We start from the raw sequence: 22,261 nt of genomic DNA, 5'->3' as shown, positions 1-22,261 counted from the left end.
ATTGCAAGAATATCTTCCGGATTAGTCCCTGTAAAACACTTGGAGTTTCTCAGATGAATGGAATTGTGCAGCATGTAATTGTCCTAGTCTTTACATCTTGGCTCTATTAAAATACTGCTTATGTCTTTTACATCCCAATGCTTACAAATCTTAGCTGTTTTATGAAGTGGTATGGGACAGATACAGAGCTGCTAAATATTTAAGGCCTGGGTTCGTTTTTTTAATGATGCTTCACTCTTGTCATGCTTTAAGAATGGCAGAGGACTTGCACTGTTCAGGGAAGATGCCCCAGCCTCACAGCATGCTGTGTCTTGACAGTGAGTCTGGTGAAGATTTGGGAGAAGCACTGCCTCCTCCTGCTCAGTGGTCTAATCTTTTTGACAGGTAGTTGAGAAGGATGAGTTGTATCCATGTACCTTCACATGAGCCTGCTTCAGGATTCTGTTTTTAATTAAGTCAGAAAAGGAAAAGGCTTCTTGCTACTTCTTGCATTCACATGAAGTAAGAACTACAGGCATCGTGTTGCTGTCACCTAAATATCTCAAAACAATGGATTTACTGTATTTAAGATTCCTCTGTATTATAGCATATTAATGCAACTGAGACTTCAGATTATATTTTTGCTTTCTCTAAATGCTGACTTTTTCCTTCCCTGTAAATGATGACTCTAAGTAAGCAAATCTGTGCTTTGATAAAGTATTTTTTTACTACCCACTACTCTGTCATTAAGGAAATGCATTTTTGAGGGCTCCTGAGGTGTTAATTCCTCTCAGAAAAATTACAAATAGGTTTTCTGAATATCTAGGTGTTCTTATGTTCCTGGGGTACTATTTAAAATGTTTCCCTTGCTTTAATTTCATATTGTTGGACCTGCAGCTATGAAGTAAACTGCCTTTTTTCTAATCTAAATACTGGTTTCCCTTGTTTACAAAAGACCTATCTTCCTGTTCACTGTGTCTTGTTAAGAGCTGGTTGATTCCCCTATGTAGTCATACGACTGTACTTCACTTGATTTACCCGGTAAAAGCACATATGTATCTTCTTAGATGACTAATATCCATTGCATTACAAGGAACTGTTTTATTATTAAGTATATAAACTCCAACCATTGCCCTTTTATATAATGCTTCTAACAAAGTGATTTTTCTTGAAAATGTTACAGCCAGAACTATCTGACTATATGAAACCCCTTTAGGATATGATTTGGATAAAATATCTCAAAAAAGTTTTAAGTTAGTATTGTAGCAGTCAGACCATTTTAATTATGTTGCAGTTGAAAAATATCAATTAACAAAGGAGGGAACAATTAATGGAAATATTGTAGTGGTTCCTTTCCTGCATGGTTAAATAAAGGGGAAAAACCCCTAGAATATCTGTGTTAATGCATTGTTACACAGTTCATACTTTGAAAGGCTTACGGAGGTGTTAAAATGCTATGCCAGAATTTTGTGGCCAAAAGTGTTGGGCTTGTGTCTGGGTGCTTTTTGTTAAATCAGACCGCAAGAACATAGTGCTCATCTAGAATCTAGATGCTGGTGTTCATCTAGCACTTCCTAGGGCTTGTCACTGTGGATTCTCAAGATTACTGCTTACTCGTGTAAAGTTGAGCATTTCTCCTGCTTTTGAGCAGCTGAAATTTGCCATCAACTACATAATGTTCAGAAAATCAAGCTGAACATGCACACAGCATTCTTCTGTGGAAATGTGTGTCTTCAATACTTATTGGAATGTGTGGTTATTTTATTAACAAGAATGGGACAAAAGGTCATCTTCATCTAGCACTGCCTCACATTTGCATGTAAACATTACCTACCTTTTTTTTTTTTTTTTTTCTTCTTCTAGTGGTAGTTGCAATACTACTGGTCATGAAACAGCTATCCAAGGATCTGTGTTTATGGATACTGCTTGATACTGCAAATGACTGTACAATTTCCTTTGAGTTTGTTTCTTGCAGAAAATAGTTTTCAGAAGTATGAATTTATTGCTGAAATGTTTTTGTCTGAACAAGGAGCCATGGCCAAGTGAAATATGGGCTCTGCACTTTGTGCACACTCTGTCTGACCCTTCACTCTGTCTCAGTGCTTGCTGGAGAGCTGATCATCTAGTTGTACACCTCCTGGCAGAGACGGCCTCCAGTATGTCTTGGACATGAGAAGTATGACATTTGGAGTTCTCACTCTGTCATCTCAGAATCTCAGTTAAACTGTTCTTCCCTCACTTGATGGGTCACTGCTTTGTCTCCCCTGGGGTTTCTGTATCACTAGGAAAGGCAGAGATTAGAGGAAGGCCTTTCCATCTTGAATGAAAATGTTTTAGCCTGTTCAGACTCTGTACTTTGTGTGACCAGGACAAGAAAGTGGTTGCTGGCATCTCTGTGCATCAAGTGCTGCTTCTGCATTCATCTGTGAAGGAAAATGGAAGTAAACTTGTGTCCACAGTTGTCAGGATCCAGTTCTTAAAGTGATTAGAAATGCCTCTGCCCAAATTAAGGTGCAAACAAGACCGTATGCCAAAGTCAATAGTATGGATTTTATTTGATAGTAAATATGAGAGAAAGAAATAGAAAACAGGTGAGTTCAACAAAAGAGAGTGACACAGGCAGAGTAAAGAAAATATCACCACCTGTGGGTCCCATGATGTTCTGTTGATCTTCGTGGTGGTGATGGTCCCTCTGAAAAGCATCTTGAGGGAGGGATGGGCTTCAATGGCTCCTTTGTACAGTTCTGCTATAATTAGAAAAATTTTGTATGAGTGTTTGAGGCATGAAACACTGCCTCAAACAATGAACAGTTTCAGTCTCTGACATCCACCCTGTGACTCAAACATTATAATAAATGTCTCTTTTCTAGCATTCTTCTTCAGTTTATGGGTTGTCCATGGAGGTGATGAAGAAAGGTAATAGGAGAAAAGATACAAACAGCAGAAGCAATAACATGAGTAATCATACAGCGTACAATAATCATCAACCCAATTCTCATTAATTAGTGAATCCCAGGAATCAGTGCTTTTTAATGGGTAGTGGATGTGAGGGATATCACTATATTGTATCTTTTAGGTGTTGGTTCATTAAATTTTGAAATTATTTATAGAGTTATACAGTGAGTCTTCATTTTTAAACTCTATAGAGGGGTATCCTCAACAGATGCACATATATAACATGTGTCAATCAGCCATGTTTTGAGAGAATTCCCAGCTCTTGTAGTATAATTTATTAACTTTGCACCCTAGAATAAAAGTGAATGGATTTGTCGAGGGTGTGTATTCTTCTTGACTGCATTCACATGTAGTTGGAATAATTTTATATGTAATATTCTTAGTCTACCAGATTATTCTATGTATTATGAAAACAAGTTTTTATGATACAAAATTTCCACACAAAACATTTTCATACAAAGTGTTCTCAAGCAAACATGTTTTTACATCAGGGATATACTGTACTTTCCAGGAGACAGTTGTAATTTAATCTTGCCAGAAAATAGAAACTATGGATTTATTATTGGTGGGATTAGAAATGAAATTAATTTCCTTTCAAACTTAGTTGTATTAGCCGAAGTAGCTTTTTTCTTTTGAATTTCAGTGAGTAAATTGCCCTCATCACATTCTGCACCTACAGCTGAGAAGCATGTGTATTGCAGAATGTACTATAGCCACTACACTGATTAGCATAAATAGAAGAGTTGAGGCAAAGATAAAATACTGTCTTCGGACATATTGCAGGAAATTTAACATACTTGAGAGCTGGTAGAAGGCTTTATTTTATTTGTATTTTATTCATGTCATTTTTGCAGTTCATGACTATCCCTCCGGGTTTGGGAAGGGAAATTCAATAATTTTTTAAATGATATTGAGTTAACGTTTTGGTAAGAATTTTTAGTTCTTTAATTAGTAAATCAGAAAAATTTAGCCAAATCATAATTGTAAACCCCTCTGAGGCATAACTGCGGAGGTTAGTATATGCTTGCATGATTTCAAATACGTATACATTTTTATACCAGCTCTCAGGACAAAATTGGTTGAGACAAATTATACATTCATAAGACTTCCGCCACACCATTTTTCAGTAAAAAGAAAAGAAGTTAGACAAAAATCAAACTTATGTGGAATACTTTAACTAATATTTGATCTCCCAGCAAGCCACTTGCAGTGAAAATACAAACAAATTACAAACATTAATGAACTGAAAATACAAACAATTACAGTGACACTTTAAATTTTGTGGATTTTCACGCAGCTCCATCTCATGTGTTGGTAGGTTCCTATAAAAAGAAAGTGAATGTGCTGCTTGCAATTTCTCTGCTCCCAATTTCCTTGTATTCAATGTAGGGATGTTTGGCATTTCTAGAAAAAAACAAAAGAAATAAACTTCCCTGGCAAAATACACCAGAATGAAATGAGTTGCTAATTGCATTAACTTTTTTCGGTGAAATTCTACCTTCTATTTTGTGAAGCGCTTGTTGTACCACTTCTGTTGTTTCCCAAAGTTTTTCAGTGAGGTCTTCTCCAACTTGATTGCATGTTCAGTGGAGGGAGTGAAACTGCTCTAACTGCAGTGTCTGAATTAGGGAATGGTTTTGGCATTTGCGTTGCCTTTTTTTTTTTTTTTCAGGGTTTTAGGCTTCTGCTTTTTACCTGGAAGCAATCAACCTTATCAGTTTGCTCCTTTAATTCCACTGATTTTCATTTTGGACATGATTGAATTTGGCAGCAAGCAATGCCACTGCCTAAAACCTTTTTTAATAAGCCATCACCTTTTTACTAATCAATTGCTCCCTATCCCAATTTTTTCTCTTTTTTTTTTTTTTCTCTCACTATGTCCACCCCAGGGGTAGAGAAGTGACTAACAAATTAACTAATGAAGGACAACAAAATGTTTACCCCTAAAGTTTTCCTACAACCCCGACAGAGGAAGCTGCATAATGAATACCTAAGCCTGCATAGGGACAAACCAATCCCCACGTGGCAGCAGCTGCAGGACTGGCCTCAGGATTAGAACATGCCAATTCTAATTCTCCACAACAAACCACAGATTGGTGGGGAGGTTTCCACAAGACAGGAGATGCAGAATTGGCTTCAAAGACTAGAACATGCCAGTTCTGCCTTTTCACAACAGAACACACAAAAATCATAGGGCCATCAGTCCCCACCAAACAGGAGCTTTTGGCTCTGCACAAAACAACTTGTAGATGAGGGAACTAGACCCCCAAGTCCATTTACCACAATTCCCTCAGAGAAAGATGCATTCAAATTTCTAAGCCTGCAGTAAAAACCACAACCCCTCAAAGGAAGTTCCATCCAAGTGCTAATTCCTATGGAAGGACTCCTAACAATCCTCACAGCTCCTTAAAACAAGTAGTATGTAGATTTCTGAGATTTACTACAGAGGGAAGTATATGAAATAATTTTGTGAAAGGAGACAATACTATTGTGAAAGGCACTTTGGATCAGAGAATGTTAATCCTGCCAACTGTGCTGATTAAATGTCAAGATCCAGTTATTAAAGTTACTAGAAATGCCTCTGTCCAAATTAAGGTGCACACGAGACTATATGCCAAAGTCATTACTGTGGGTTTTATTTGATAGTAAATATGAGAGAGAGAAGGAAAGAAAGAAATAGAAAATGAGTGGGGGGAACAGAGAGTGATGGAGACAATAAAGAAAATATCACCATCTGTGGATTCCAACAATATTCCATTGATCCTCTCCAGGTGATCTTCTTGGTCCCCCTGAAAAGCATCTTTAGGGAGGGATGGGCTTCAATAGCTCCTCTATACAGTTTTGCTAAAATGAGCAAAATTTAATATCAATGTTTGAGGCATGAGCTATTTCAATTTCAGACAACAGTCTAGCTAATTTCCTCTACAATAATAACAACAATAGTACTAGTGCCAATGTGAGAATTAGGTGAATTTCAGTGGTTATGAAAATGAAGGGTTTTGGTCATTTGACTAGAGCTAAGCAGATAGTTATGTTAGAAATTGCTCCAAATTTTCTTCTGTACCCTTCATTTCAGAGGTACATTGCTTGTGTGTTGATCCAGTTCTAGGGTAGCCCTCATGTCCCTAATACTGCTGCCTGAAAGTCTGGCAAGATTTAGTGTAGGATAATAGGTTGTTTGATATTTCCACTGTTTAAACATGTTCCTAGGACTGAAGGAATATGCCTAATCAAAAATTTTTCAGAAGTAGACTCTCATCTTCAAACCTGTATGCAGCTATACTTTGGGGCAGGAGAATTATTTCTGTCTGTCTCTCATTTTTCCAGCCTGTTTGGAGGCAGGCATGAGTCAGTGCTTACCCTCAGAGTGCCTCAAAAGCAGATGTGCTGCAGTGATGTGTTGTTCAGTGTATGGAGCAGTGTGGATGGTTCCCTACTTAGACCCAGGGACAACACTATGAGAGAGGATTCAAAACAAGGTGGGAACTACTGGGAAAAAGAAAGCTTTTTGGAAGAGGATGGAGGGAATGTCCTATACATTCTCATTTGCTAGTGCTTTTTTTTTTTTAATGCTTTCAATGCTTAAGAATTTTCTTTGCAAGCAAAGTTCATGAATCATTTTCTCCTCATAATTACTGGCAGAGACAGCAAAGAAGCACATTCCTTTTCCAATGGCTTTTTGTAATTATTTAGTTAGTTCTTCATTTTTTCCATGTGGTGCCTCCCTCTTACCCCCCTGGCAAATCAGTACTATAGCTAGTAGTTAGGCAAGCACTTACAGATGTCCTTATTCCTGATGAGAATTTTGTCTCCTGCTGTTTGTGTGCTTTGTCATTATCTTAGTGGGTGAGGAAGGGAGGTTCTAAGTGGTTCAGAGTGTGCAATCCATCCTTTAGCACTGCCAGCTGTGATTCATGTTTTTTAGCTTGTGGGATACCATGGCCTGATCTTAATCTCGTCTCACTCCCCACTGTTTCAGGGGTGCTTTCAGCCCTATGGGATGACTCTTGCATCATAAGTATATACATGCTATTTAGGATGAGAATCCATTATAAAATGCCTGGTGCCATTTACTTGGTGCATCTCTTACTGGCTGGAATAGTTCACCTGGTCTGCTGGGTAGTAGCCATCTTGAAGATATGAGCAAAAATTTCTCAGAGGGAACCATTATCAAAACTTTTAGGCATTTAACTTTAGTTATGGAAAATGAATAGTCATTAGAAGAATTGGACACTTCTTCTGAGCTTGTCAAATTCATGCCAGAGTTTTATTTTCATTGTGTGAAGTTGGGTGGGTAGATCATCAGTAGAAAGAGAGAAAACTCACTTAAAGCTGCAGGACAAATGTTTGAAGGCATTATTTGGAAGAGTTAAGTTGCTAGTGAAAACTTGTCTTACGATCTCCTACTGGAGTGAGCAGAAAGAGCTTATACTACCAGCAGTGATAAGTTTGGCCTGTTATCTCCCTAGCCCTTCACTGCCCCAGGTTGCTTTTTGGAAGCAAAAAAGTTGTGTGTGGGGACGTATATGATATGAATGTTAAGATTCCTTGCTAAGATGACTGCAAATCAATGAAAACAATTGTCAGGAAGTACCACATCCTGGCTGACATTTGCATGGTTTGTGCTGTTTTAGAAAGAAAACAGAGTTTGAAGTTGTTGCTGTTGTTTGTGTTGGGTTTTTTGCTTCTTCTGTCAGGAGCAGTTTAAACATCTTGGTTTTTTGTTTTTTGTTTTTTTTTTTGTAGGGGGTTGTTGTTGGGGGTTTTTTTGTTGTTTTGTTTCATTTTTGGGGTTTTTTTGTGTTAAGTGTACATAGATGTATTACACATCTTTTCCTATGGGAAAGGATGGGCCGGGAGTAGTAGTGATACCAAACATGGGAGTATGTTCGTAATTGGATCTGGTTTTCTGTAGCTACAGGGAACTTAGTGACTGATTGAGGGCCCTCAAGGGTTGACCTTTTTTCAAGCATAGATGCCCCGGAGGTGACAGGATCCATTGATGGACGGCTGGAAAATAATTTGTTCACTGACATCCTTTGTTTTCTTCTTCCTTTTTAAAACAGGTTTGAATTATAACTTGACTGCTGATGTGGCAAAGAAGGAAAAGAGCCAGCAACCCAGAGTTTATTTTGTGACTTCTGGAGAGGCAGCAGGGCAGATCACAGAAAAGTTACAACTGTCATTCATGCAGGAAAAGTGCGAGCATTACCTAGCATATGTCAAGGTTAGTTCATTCATGTCCTTCCTTACTTTGGCCTTGCTGCATTCCACTCTTTTAAAAAAATTGTTCTACCAATCACAGTGGTGCTGCTTTGATTTCAGATGTTTGATTTCCTGATAAGTAGAACTTCAGATCATGATTGGCATGATTTGTCAGTCTGAGCACTGATCAGAAAAAAAATGCCAGGAAAATACATTTTTTTTTAATGTTTGATCAGGCAGGTGTTTCTTTCTCTCTCTTTCTGTCTCTCTTTCTCCTTTTGCCTTGGTTTGTTGCTACAGGTATTATTCCCAAAGAGACAGCATCTTTTTTTATTAGGAACAGCGGGTTTACTGTTTAGTTTTAAGGCCTGAGCACACAAAAGTCTGGTGATACAATCTGCATGGCAATGGCAGGATAACGTGTGGCCTGCAATGAAGTAATTGGGCTCTTGGATTTGAAGAGCCCTGTGGATTTCATCTGGGCTTGAAAGCAGCAGTTGGATAACTTAATTTCACATGCATCATGGTCCTAGGGATACAGAGTGTGCTTTCCAGACTGAGACATAGAAAGGGTCTGTTTTTCCTGTGGCAAGCTCTTCATCTAGAGCTTGCTAGAACTGTAGATATCCTCATTTGGCAGGTGCTGAAGAAATGTCACCCAGGTGCCATTGTTTTCAGAGTAAGCAGAACAATTTTCTTCTATGCTAAAAATGTATAGAATGGATTTTAAAATCACATAGGAAGGATATTTATCTTTCAAACCACATATTGTTGTCTTACAAACACTAATCGTTATCACCAGTCCTTACTGAAGGACTTCTTCCCATGGACGAGTGTGACCTAAATTTGATGGATGACACTTGGCATTTTCTTCTTTTGAGAAAACAGTACATCCAGATTTTTCTAAATATATCAACTTTTCCAGGAAGCTTTTTTGTACCTAAAAACTGTGAGAATAGGAGATAAATTTTATCTTCTGACTCATCTTTATGCTGTTGAGAGAAAATAAAATAAATAAGGGCACTAAGGAGGAAATGCTGTTCTATTAAATTGCATGGATCTCTGAAGAAACTACATAGCTTCCACTTTTTTGTGTTTCTGGAACAACCATTGCTTTCTGCTGTGTAAATGCTTGTTAAGTAAAATGTAGGTCTATGAGATTACCTTTACTTAGAAAATGTATCATTGATTTTACTAATCCTGGTCTTTCTCCAATGAACACATCTGGTTAGACTTCACATTATTGAGTTTGGATCAAAAGGAACCACGTGCCTGTCTTAACCCAATAATGATTTCTTTCACACTAGCTCTAGTAGTTTTTGGATACTGCACAGAATTCATTAAAGACCTACATATGCCCAAGAAACACTTTAAATTATTGTGATATTTCCATGGAATTTTGGGAATGCAAAGGTAAAAACTGTTGTTCTGGAAAATTCCTGGGAAATTGGATTTTTATAGGCAAGGGAAACATTTAAACATGTTTAAAAATACCAACAATTTACCAACAAAGCAAAATAGCTGGGTAACAAGCACTACTGGTTTTCTATGTGATACAAGCAGCCATTTTTCACTATTTGAAGAACAGAAGGAAATCTTGTAAGGGAGAATGCAAAATAGTGGAAGAAGATAATCCCTGTGCTTTTCTGAAAAAGGTGGTGTAATCCACAAGACTACATGACATTAGAAGCATCGAAGAGAACCCTGCACACTCTGAAGGAGTGGAAATGGGTCATGATTACTGATATTCTTAAGTAATAGCTAGTAAAACAAATCCCCTGAAAAACAAACAAAAAGAACCCTCCAAAAAATTCAAACTGGAGTTCTCCTTTATTGCATGTATTTGTGATGGAATGGGTGACTAAAAATATGTGGGCTTAAAATATACAAATATTTCATTTAGGCTTCCCTTTTTCCTTTTATTTACTGTATGTCTGATGAATTCTTCTGCATGGCAAATTGAGTTGTTTGTGGCTGCATCCTTAATACATTCTTTTCATTATTATTTATGTCACTGGTCGCAAAGGGGTCCATGTGGCATAAGGATGTCAATTCTGGACTGCTTGTAATGAAGGATAGAGAAGCTGTTTGGACTTCTGTGTGACCTCATGTGCTAACTTGACAAACTCTGCTAGGTACACAAGGTCCCCAGTCCAAATGGAGCACAGCAGAACATTGTGGGTTGAATTATTTAAATGAAAGCTTTTTCCAGGCCTTGCTGGATATTATCTTATCAACATGCAATTCTAGTATCCTGGAGGCACAAAATGGAAGGACTGAGAAAAAACATTGAAAAAACAGATCTCTACAAGCTGCCTGCAATTTTTGATAGATATGATCTCAAGAAACCCCAGCAAAACTGAGCACTAAAAGAATTGCAGTTTGCAAATAAACTGACATTTAATTGTTTTGCAATTGATAAGTGTCCATGTTTTGAGCATAACTCATTTCCTACTTGTGAGTCCCTTTCAGGACAGTAGCTACTTTTCTTATTACTGCTAATGAATTTGACTATTAAGGTCTGTATTTCTTCATATCTGTGTGACTGAGTGGATCTCAGAAGGTTTGTAGGATACATGTAGCTGGGATCTTTATCTTGTACAGCACAGACTATCAAATTACAGCTCAAGTTGCTAGAGCTGTGGTGGTTCATGAGAAAACATGGTTTTCTGGTTGAGAACAGAGAATGAAATTTGAAACAATTTGTGACTTCAAAATGCATTATATTTGGTTTTGTAGTGGGCATAGAGTTGTAGAGGAGTGATATGGTTTTATGACTTTCATAGTTTTGTTTAAAATTGCCTGTCCTCACTGGAACCTTTTTGATGATTACTAGTTAAGAAACTTTCTTTAGTATACATGGGTAATAAAACCAGCACTGACAGAACCTCAGGTGTTGTCTCCAAAAGCTGTATTGTTTTAATTTAAACAACTTTTGAAGGTTCGACTGATACATTGAGTATAACATGGCTGTTAGCTGAGAAGTTTGGGAGCACCCCAGGCTTTCTCATGTCAATGCGTAGCTGTTCCCTTATGTCTCATAGGAGGTGATTCACTGCTGGACCGTTCTTCCAGCTCTCTGGGGAGGATGGTGCTGCCATTAAAGATCTCTCCTTCAATGGAGATAAAACTAAGAGGAGATGAGTACCTTGTGTGACAACTGTCTGTCAGTTTTGCTGGGGTACGCGGATGCAAAATTTAAATCTGATTAGTTTTTTTTTTTTCCATTCTTTTATAAAAGGATTTGGGTTTATTTTGGTATAAGGAATGGTGGAAAAACGGAATGTGGTATTAAGAGGAAAAGAAGCAGAATTTGCAGAAAGGACTACAATTGGAGAATTCTAAGAAAATAAATGGATTTGGAGGCTTTCAAAGTGTCTCCTTAATATCTGGGCCTGCAGCTGAAATGTAGAATTTTCTCATGACAGCTGCACTCATTTGATAGTCTTCAGAACACTGGGGCAATGGGCTTAAGAGGTGCTGTGATCAAGGCAGTGACTCTGAGGAACCATTGTTTCCCTTTCCTGATAACTGCCCTGGTTGTTTCCTGGTTAGGTGGGCTTTCCTGATATTTAGCATAGATTTATCAGTGTATAGGATGAGAATTTTACAGCGATACCAAAGCACATTGTGCCTGCAGATTTATGCAGGATCAAAACACATCTTCCTTGATTTATCACAGAAGTGTAATAGTGATCATGTTGAAAGCCCCTTGAAGAATTCCTGCATTTATTAAAGAAGCACCATCTGGTTTCTTACCCCACTGTAGGCCAGACAGCTGGGCTGCCTATTGCTACCAGTCACAGTTGTCTGTGTGCAGAGTGGATGCTCTAATAGCTGCAGACACCATCAGCAGTGCTGGCACATGATTAAACCAGACACTGTGTTGATATTTTCCAGGGATCTTTTTCTTGGTTAGTTTCATGTAAGTCATAATATTAATTCTTAATGGATCCAGACATAGCTTATGGGAAGGATGGGGCTGAGAAGTAACAGCCTTTGCATAAAGCTGTGTAAGTGAAGAGCTAGTGTATATACAGACAGGTTTGAAAAAAACCCCGACTTTTCAACAGAAAGGCACAATTGTGCTTTATTCATTGCTGAGTTTTGTAGCCAAAAATTTATGTTTTTATGCGTGTGTTTCTGGTCTTTGTCTGCTGTGCATCACTTGCTTTTAAAGATACTCTAGGCTTCTGACCTCACACAAACTTCATCACTAGTGCTCACCTATTTCAGTCAAGGTCCGTGGTCATGGATGTTTCTCCCTCTGTAGCTGTTTGATCTCATCTGAAAGGGTTGCATATATTGAAGTCTTTTCTTTTTGATTCATAGTACTTTAGCTTTTTTCTAGAGATTGGGTAACAAAGCATTTGATCTCAGTCATGAGATGTAGAGATGGTGTCACCTTGATCATATGCTTTTTACTGAGAATTGTCTGCCTATCAATTAATGTCTCTATGTAAAGGTTTGGCTGGTAGTATTACAGGACAGAGATAACACTTGAGGCAGAGACTGCTTTTCCAGCAACATCAACAATGAAAACTTGGTCATGATTATCTAGAATTTCACAGGGTTTGGATCACTTGGCAGACAAAGGGAATGCTGAACTGCTTCAGCCTGTAGTAGAAAGTTTATCATCACGGCAAGACTAAAGCTGCTGTGTAGTTTTACTACACAGAATGATGACTGCAGTGAGATTCAGCATTAAGACCAAGAGCAGAGTTGATGTCTTTGGGTTTTTCCTTTTGCTTGTTTTATGTAACTTTATTTCACCCTTTTGTGGAGCCAGCTGGAGAAACTGTTAGGCCCAGCCAGATGCAGTCATAACATGTGTGTAGCCTTAAAAGGCTGTGGGATAGGTGGGGTCATCGTGAAGCACAGATAGGGGTTTATTTACAAGAAGCATGCTTTCCAGAACAGTTCTGTTTTCCAAAACTGTACAAAGTCCACCGATAATCTATTAGGACATCCTGCCTCCCCTCCAGCAGAGCAAAATAAATGTGTTTTAATACATAAATACAAAATAAAAATAAGTAAGTAGTGTTTTCTTCTGCCTTATTCTGTAAAGTGATCAATCATTTCTTTTTGGATAAATTCTGTCTGGCACTGAATAGAGCTTATGTCTCACCTTGAAAAATAAGCCAGGGTGAAGAGAAGCTGCATTTTTTCCTGCAGAGCTCATATGGGCAAAGGAAGAACAGTGGTCAGCTGCATAACTCTTTTCATCACCTCTTAAATAAATGGATTTAGGAGTACCAAAAGGAGTATTAGGAGTCAGTGACATCTTCGAGCTGAGCATTAACTGTATCAAGATTTAAATACTGTTAATGATCATGGAGTTACTTTTGGCTTTTTCAAAGGTTTTTACAAGGTTCACCAAGAACAAGGAAGATTATCTTTCAGGGGTCAGTTTATAGTCCAGTTAAAAACTATCCTGTACAATATGACCAAAATCAAACTGCCAAAAATACCTCCTTTCATGGGGGGGACCCATACTGCAAGTAGTTAAGTGCTGTGCGATCTGTAAGTACGATGCTGTGAGATCTAGTGCAGCTAGGTGGGAAAGCAAGTTGTATCAGGTACTGTACTGTTAACTGTTTGTGAGCTTTTTACGGGACAGTGTAGCTAGAGAGCTGTGTGGTAGTGTAAAGATGCTTGTGTCATCTTCAAGCCATTGGAGGTTTTCAGCTGTGAGCTGAAGGTAGAGTTTGTGTCCAGAAGTCCTCCTCTGCCCATCTTCACAGGTTATAAAAACAATTTCTTTTTTTTGTTTTTCCCCTCTTCTCACATTGCTAGGTGATATAATTGGGTGAGCGACTATCTCCTTCTTTACAGTTGGAGAGTGCCTTTGAATGTTTTCTGCTCTGTACAGAGCTTATCTATCATAAAATCCTTGAAAAAGATTTGAAAAAATTGGTCCAATTTAAAGTCTTAGCAAGGTAATTGATTTTATTGAAGTTCACTGTTGCTCTTTGACTTTTGCAATTATGTATGAAAAAGGCCAAATATGTTGTTCATGGCCCAGGCAGAAATTTGGTTGCTGTGGTGAAGTAGCTGTCAAGGTGCCTGGCTAATCTTACTTATGAATCCAGCTAGAGATTTTGTAGTCCCCAAATGAAATAAATGCCATTTTGAATGAGGCTCAGTTAGTATACTTACAGCACAGTAGCTGATTAAATTCTGCTTTGCCTCCGTTTTTTAAACTGTAGAGTACCCTACTAAAACCTAAAAAGGTGCAAATCTTTAATCTTGAGCCCTTTGATGAACTTGTCCCATTGATATGTTCTGTAATGGCAAAGAAACATGTTTTATTTTTCAAGCAGAGTATCTCAAAAAAGCATGTTTCTCAAGTTTTGGCAGAGTTGAGAATTATTTGTACTGCATGCAGACTCTTAATGAAGCACGACACTTCACTGCTGCTTTTAGATATTCAGTTGTAGACATATGCCTGGCTTTGCTGTCTGCCCACTGATGTATTTCTGTCTGATATTGTAGTTTCTCAAAAAGAGATTTCATTTGCAGATAAAAGCTTTTGGAGACTCAGGAGAGGCAGACTTAGGGTGGAGGTTAGTCAGAGGGCTGGAGTGCCCATCCTACAAAGAAAGACTAAAAGGTTGGGGTTGTTCAGCCTGCAGAAGGGAAGTGTTCAAGGCCAAGCTGGATGGGGCCCTGAACAACCTGGTCTAGTGAAAGGTGTCCCTGCCTGTGAGATATCTGGGGGTGTAATTAGATATCTTTAAGGTTCCTTCCATTCCAAGCCTTTCCATGGTTCTTTGATACCAGAGTCCATAGTTTTGTGAGGCACTTCATGGGACTTTTATCTGAAAGAAGTAATTGCATTTTCCAGTGATGGCACTTAAGGAGGTGAATGGCCAAACAGAGATAAAAGCTAGCTTTGTTCTAGGAAAAAATAATTTTAAAAGGAAAGTAATGATGGATAGGAATATTTTTGCTTTCTCTGGCACTCCTGGTTAACTGAAGAGTTTTTCTCAGGTGGAAAGAAGCAGCAGAAAAGGCAACACTACTGTTTTTGAAACTTTCTAACATGTTTTTTGTAGAGTTACATAAACTAAATACATGATGGCAAATTGTACTGTGAAAGTTTATTATTTGCTTCTTTGGGACAAATTTACATTTAAGGGGAATACACTTAAGGGGAATACACTTAAGGGTAGAATTTTGCTGCAGAACTGCAGTAGAGAACAGCTTGTTTATCTTAGTGGTTTTCCTGTTTAAAACACATGGAAGAATATCAGAATATGCTCTGATCTCTAACACAGACACACACACACAAACACACACACACACACACACACAGTCACCTTATCCTGTCCAAGCTGGGGAGTGCCTAAAATTATTATCCTTTCATTTTGCTACCTTTAGGAAGGAATGACCATGGCATTTCATCAGGAAACACTGAAAGGAAATTCCAATAGAAAACTCTCTAGGCTAAAGAAAAAACAATTAATTTTGCTGGCTATGGCTTCTGAGTATGTTCCAAACCTATAACTTCCTCTTAGTCAGAACATAATCTTCCTGGGAGACTCTTACGTGAACTGTGTTTAGTTTGGGTGGCAACACATAATTCTAACCTTTAGTTTCTAAAGCAAAAATTGTGTGTCGATATGTTTGAAGAAATGTGAGGGTGATATGGTACAGCATGGAGCTGCTTTGGCACAAAATGCTTTTTCTCCCTTTCTCTCATAAGGAGATACTCACTACATAACTGCAGGTGTGGAGCTGAATTAATCTTGAACTCCTAGGGTGCAGAAATTGAGGAAAGGTGCATACTCTGTCATGTTACCCTCACCCTCACATACCCACCAGCACTTACATAAGCAACAGGGTAGTTACAGTTGGCATGGTTGTGCTGGGGATTGAAAATTAAATCCCTAGTCATAGACTCCTAGTCTGTTATTTTTATTTATCAATTCACCTTATAGAGCTCTGTGATCTCTCCTGGAATCCTAGTTACTTTAGGGAATGTTTAGTCTTTCGTATTAATACTACAGTAATGTGTAGTATTTTGCCCTGAATTAGCTGTTTTCCAGAGATTTGAAACGGATATTTATCCAGGAATTCAAATTATTTTCCCCTTGTCCTCAGTATCTTTGACCTGCTGGCATATGCTTAAGTTTGTTTCCTGACTTCTTACTAGATGCTCTTATGGGTTTGCTCCATTAGGCAATTAGATTGTTATGATATTACAATGGCCTTTTCTCCCAAATGTTTATGTCACCAGCTGACCACTATGCTTGCTTTCAGTGGTCACTTTTGCTTGAAAAAAATGGTCATAATTGAAAAAAGTATACTTATGAAAACTATCTTCAAAGCAGTGAAGTAGTCAAATTCTAAGAATATGTACAATCTTGATCTGAGGATTTATTTCATCCACTGGTATCCTCTGACTGGCTCAGTGTAATATGCCATTTGTTTTCATCTTGTGTTAACATTTGTATTGCTGCATATGAATTCCTCAGCTTCAAAAGAGCAATCTTCAGAAGGAATTATTGTAAAAGCTGTGTAGAACATATTCAATCAATTGCTTGAGATTTAACTGATAAAATTCCACTAAGAACATATTGTAGTGACTTCAGCATTGCAAAGAAAGTTTCACCAGAGGCTTTTCTAGTCTGTCTTTATTGCCAAGTTATTGACCATATTTTCTGCCTAAGTTGCACGTGTTGGTGTTTGTGATTTCTCATGTGTAATATAGTACGTTTCTTGTAAAAAAGTCTTCCTTGAAAGTATTTGTGAACATTTATCTCCTTCATGAAAAACTGAAAAATACGTGACAGTGAGTGATTTTTGTATGTTTTTTATGCAAGTTGGTTTATTTCCATCTTGTTGTCCTAGTTATTTTTAATCTCCATTTATGAATGGGCTTTAATACCCTGGATATGTTTTACTCTGTATTATCTGAATGTGTGTAATACCAAAAGGGTAGGACTGGGTGATAGCCTGACTGTAACAACAAAATACAGCAGAAAGGGAGAGAATCCTGTAGTAGTTTATATTACCCTTTTTAAAAGTTTTATTCTGTTCTGTTCTATTCTATTCTTTTTGGTGTGAGAGAAGGCCTGGGTCTAGTATTAAATTGTAGACTGAAATGTGAAAAGTTAGTGGTAAGTCTAAGGGAATGTAATGTAAGAGTAAAGTAAATTTGCTTCTTCCTTCTTAGATGATAAAGTTAGTTGAAAATACAACAAATTAACTTGTCATGACTTGATAACTTTCATCCTATTAGCGGACTTACAGCTGCTCATTTGGCAATATTGACTAAAGGGGAGCAGACATTTGTAACTTCAGTGAGAAGAAAAGAGAGTAAAAATAGGAATGGGTAACAAAGAAGGTAAGTTGAAACAGGTTGTCATAAATTTATACCTTATTTTACATGTTTCTGACCTATTAGAATCTAGATAGTAGCAAGTGAAATGTACCATTAGCCATAGAAAGCAATTTTAGTAAAGACAAAACGTATAGGGACAATGGTCTGATAAAAAGGCTTTAAAATTCCTATCATTTAAGAGACTAAGCTCTATAGCTTGGCTTGCAAATCTGGCATGTGTGCTCAATGAGCTAGAAAGGATGCCAAAATTGAAAAGCTAGGAGCTTTGTCATGTTAAGGAAAGTTTCCTCTCTGACCATCCAGGAGCCACTGGCAGTTCCATTCCCACTACTCCAGACTTCTGCTGCTGCACCCAAGGCCCCCTTGTAGTGGGGTGGCCCTGCTTGACTCCCCACACACACCATTCTCATGCAGTCAGACAGGTTTCCCTCCCAGTGTTTACAGAAGGTATCCCATAGCTGAGTCTCAGATGTCTGGTTCCTTTAAGTAATTTAATCATGGTGCAGCAACATGATAACAGCTCAAGCTGGGTGCCTGGGTGTGGGGGATGGGACCCTGAACAAAGGAATCACGGGGGTTTTGTACCATTACAGTCTGTATACCAGGTCCTCATGTGCTTTTCACACCCCTTACACTTGCCTTATGGTCCAGTGGTGATATTTTGTCTGAGGCCTTGTTGTTTATTGGGTGCCTCTCCATGGCCAGCACTGCAGTGCTGTGGCAAAGGGTCCTAACAAAGGGCCACTGCCAGTTCATGGCCTCTTGGCTGGGATTTCAGCAGTTTCCCCCCAACCAGGACACAACTGAAGCTACCTCAAGGTACTTCTCAACAGTAAAGCACCCTAAATGTTTTTAGGAAGTCTTTAGTCCTTATACAGTATATATAAAAAAATGTGCCAAGAGTTCCTGCAAGTGCAGAAGCACCAACAGAGTTGGGGTGGCATGACCTGGAAGCTGATTTTTTGCTCTTTGAGTTCTGCAATGTCTTTTAGGTACAAAGTAAAAAATTGTGAAGAGGAACCCTTTTTGTTATTGCTTACTCATAAGGATTTTCTTCACAGAAAATGTGGTTACATGCAACTGTAATAGCTCTTAACTACCTTTAAATCAGTAAGTGGATCACTGAGTGGATTGGAATAATTCTGTCAGGTATATGCCACTAGGAGAAACCATTGCTATGTACCCTAATAAAGAATAAATTCTGTCAAATTCATACAGTAACAAATTCAATTTTTTTATGAGAAAGTATTAACTCTGTGAAAGAGAGTAAGTTCAGTTATTGTTTGTGGTGCGTGACCCTCCAGGACAGAAGCAGCTTGCCCAGGAAAGGCTGCTTGTTTGTCCCCATTCATGAGCTCTGCAATTCACAGTGAAGAGAAGGCTTGAACTCTCCAACTGTAATTTGCAGACCACAACCTCCTTGTGACTTGGATACATCAGTGGGCACCAACCCATCCAGTGCCTGCTTGCAGGAAGGAGTTGGAGGAAGTGGTTTCCATTTTCTTGTAGTGCCTGTGTGATTGTTTCCATGAAACTGTCCCTCTTTGCTCTCAGATTGCAGCAGCAAACTTCATAAGTTGGATTTGAGAAGCTGAGCCCTGGAGGGACAGCCAGGTTTGAGGGCCTGAACCAGAGTCTGTTCTGTGACAATACAAAACCTGCAACCCAACCCTGTCAATAGGAATTATGGTGAAAAACTAATGCAGGCTTCAGTAAGGGATGAGGATCTTGCCTGGGGATCCTACTCACTTGAGAAAGCATTTTCAAAGCCTCTCCTGAATCCACTAAGTATTTCTGGCATGGGCGAATGGATGAGTGTTTAACCCAATTGGGATAGTGCTTCTACCAGGTATTTTCATTAATTCATCAGATATTTTCATTCCCGCTGAATGCACTGGGGCAGGGTGTGCTGTCTGTATCTCTGCTTGTATTTTGCATACATACATATGCAGTCAGTTCTTCAGAATGCCTCCTTGAAATGGAGATACTGCGTACAAATGTGCTGTGACACTGGTTTTAATTTGCCCCTTCTAAAGAACTTGGACAAATATCAGAATTTATTTTAAATATTTTTATTTTTGTATAAGCAATATAAATATTTGTGATGGTTCTTTTTTCTTTCCTTAGTGCTTTGAAAATTTCTTAATTTTATCCTGCATTGTTGCTGTTGATCTTTTTTGACCTTATCTCTCTGTCTCCCTTTCTCTCTCTCTCCCCTTCCCCTTTTTTTGTAACAACATGATCTAATGCCCTATGTTGGTTGAATGCTGTTGGGTTCAACACAAAGTTGCTTGCTTCAGGGAACAAGCAGAATATCTTTACAGGGCTTCTGTTTTCCTCTTCTGCCTACCAAGAGGGCTATCTGAAAATCTAATGTTTCTGACCTCATAATCTGTGTGTTTCTTATTTTGGTGTTAGTGCTGTCTTTTTTGTCTTTAAAGGAATACTCCTGAGTGTGGCTCTGGAAAGCTGCATGGTGTGCAGCCAGTTTAACACTTAATACTTATGTACTATTACTGTTAGTCTCTTCTAAGTATTTACCTTATTCCTGTCCCTAAATCTTTTTTTGCATCAATTCTTGTCAGCTTTGAAAATCTTGCAAAGGTAATAAAGGTAAAGTGCTGCTTAATAAGGTTCTGTAGGTCTCCTGTTATTACTTTTCTGACTATCAGTACTGCTTGGGAGCTGCTGCTCCCACATATGCACAGAAACAACCACAGTTCATCTTTGACTTCATCCACAAAGTCAGTGGGATTATTGAAGTGCAACAACTCAATCTGCTTTCCATGTCAGTATTTCCTAAGACCTAATTGTCTCTTTAGTGAGTGATTGCATCAGTCCAGGATTTTGGATTGTGAGCTGTTGTGATCAGGAACCATCTCTGGTACAATCCTTTGTGGAAAGGAGTGCTTTATATAAACCACAGCAGTGCTCATGGCTTATAAACAGCCAGAGGGATAGTCACCATGATGGATGAGGAAATTGTAAGGCTTGCATATTTGAAGGGTCGTTTCCTTAAATTAGACATTTCCAGTATAATCCAAAAGAGTATATAAACTGTCTAAATCTTTTGAGAAAGCAAAGTTTAGAGTGGACATCCTAGGAGAGGTTTTCCTCTCTTCTACCTCAAAGTTCTGGCTTGTCTGCAGGTGCATTGTAGGAGTGTTTTTGAGACTATATGTAGTTCTAGTGAGAACCAGAAAAAAAAAGTCATCAGTAATTCATATCTTATTCAGAAAAAGAAATCCAACACGTGAAAAGGCTTACGTAAGTGTATATGTGCTATATTTTGATATAGCTGTAGTCTTTGCCATTTGAACAATGCTGCGTTCTGAGGTAGCTGAGAAGCAGGAAATTAAATAAGTAGGTGTGACCAGGCCTTCACCCCTTGCATGTGATAATCTGTCTGAACTGCTGCTGCTCTGCCAGTTTGGGAATTGTTGAGGATAATCCAAGGAAGGAGAAGTCACTGATGCAGTTCTTGCATCTATCTTTCCTACTTATCTCAAAGAGATCTCTTTCAAGCCTAGGTTTTATAAACACAATTAAAAGGGGTCCTTACCTATTCATTATTTTTGCCAGTGTCATGGTCAGTTCATCACTTGAGGTTTCTTCTGCTTGGCTCAAGGAGGCAAGTCATTCCCCTGCTATGCTATGGGGTCCCTTCCCATGGAAGACAGTTCTCTGTGAACTTTTTCAACATGGTTCCAATCTCATGAGCAGCAGTCCTGCCAAAACTGCTGCAACGTGAGTTCTTCCCACAGGGAGCAGTCCTCCCAAAACTGCCACTGAGTGGGTTGCTCTTCCATGAGGCAATCCTCCAAGGACAGGCTGCTCCAGCCTGGAAGCAGGGACCCCCTGTCTCCCTCCACCGGGTCTCCCACTGGATCACAGCCTCCTCCAGGCATCCACCTGCTCCAGCATGAGCACCTCCCCCATGGGCTGTGGGTGGATCTCTGCATCCCCCATGGATCCCCATGGGCTGCAGGGGCACAGCTGCTGCACCATGGTCATCACCATGGCCTGCAGGGGAATCTCAGCTCTGGTGCCTGGAGCAGCTCCTGCCCCTCCTTCTCCACTGACCTTGGTGTCTCCATGTTGTTTCTCTCATGTTCTCACCTCCTCTTCTCTGGCTGGAATTGAAACTGCACCGCCACTTTGTTTTGATTTTTTCTTAAATATGTTATAACAGAGGTGTTACCTTTATCTCTCATTGGCCCAGCTTTGGCAAGCAGCATGTCCATCTTCAGACCCATCAGAGATTGGCTCTGCTGGACATGGTGGAAGCTTCCAGCAGCTTCTCACAGGAGCCACCTCCATGGCCTCCCTCTTACTAAAAAGGGCTGAGCAAACCCAGCACAACCAGCTGGTGTCTGTGTTCTGTGGCACTAAACCAAACCCTCAGAAGTGTTTGCCACCATATACAAGAAGAATATCCCGGGCCTTTTCTTATGCAGGCAGTGGTGAGCCAGAACATGAGTGGGGAGTCAGTACTGCCCATCAGCTGAAGATCAACTGCAGTGTTTACCACACCACCTCTGCAGCTAGATAATATGGGTGTGTGGATTTTATGAGTTAAATCTATACTACAGGTAACTGAAACTTTGTTATCTTCTTTATATTTTCAGTGTGACTTTTATAAAAGGTTTATTAATGTTGTATTTGCAAATGGATCTTTTCAGTTGGCACCCCTCAGGTTTTTGTCAAGCAGGTAGAATTTTCCATTTTAGCCTACAAGAAAGTGGTGTTTTTTCGATGTAATCTCTTTCCCAA

At 39.0% G+C, this 22,261-nt stretch overlaps 1 protein-coding gene across 3 annotated transcripts in view; it reads left to right on the top strand.

The window, feature by feature from the left end:
• The window catches only part of ITGA9 (integrin subunit alpha 9), a 218,944-nt gene that overhangs the window by 43,864 nt on the left and 152,819 nt on the right, over window positions 1-22,261 (top strand). For all 3 annotated transcript variants that reach the window (XM_086844215.1, XM_086844226.1, XM_086844237.1), the window contains one exon: window positions 8,001-8,161. In XM_086844215.1, the coding sequence (XP_086700341.1) occupies window positions 8,001-8,161 (161 nt within the window). The remainder of the gene's footprint in view (window positions 1-8,000; window positions 8,162-22,261) is intronic.

Source organism: Cyanistes caeruleus, chromosome 1 (assembly GCF_971803275.1).
Source record: "Cyanistes caeruleus chromosome 1, bCyaCae1.hap1.1, whole genome shotgun sequence".
In the NCBI taxonomy this organism is placed as follows: domain Eukaryota; kingdom Metazoa; phylum Chordata; class Aves; order Passeriformes; family Paridae; genus Cyanistes; species Cyanistes caeruleus.
The sequence above is the reverse complement of the archived record's forward strand: the minus strand, read 5'-3'. Positions and strand labels throughout refer to the sequence as shown.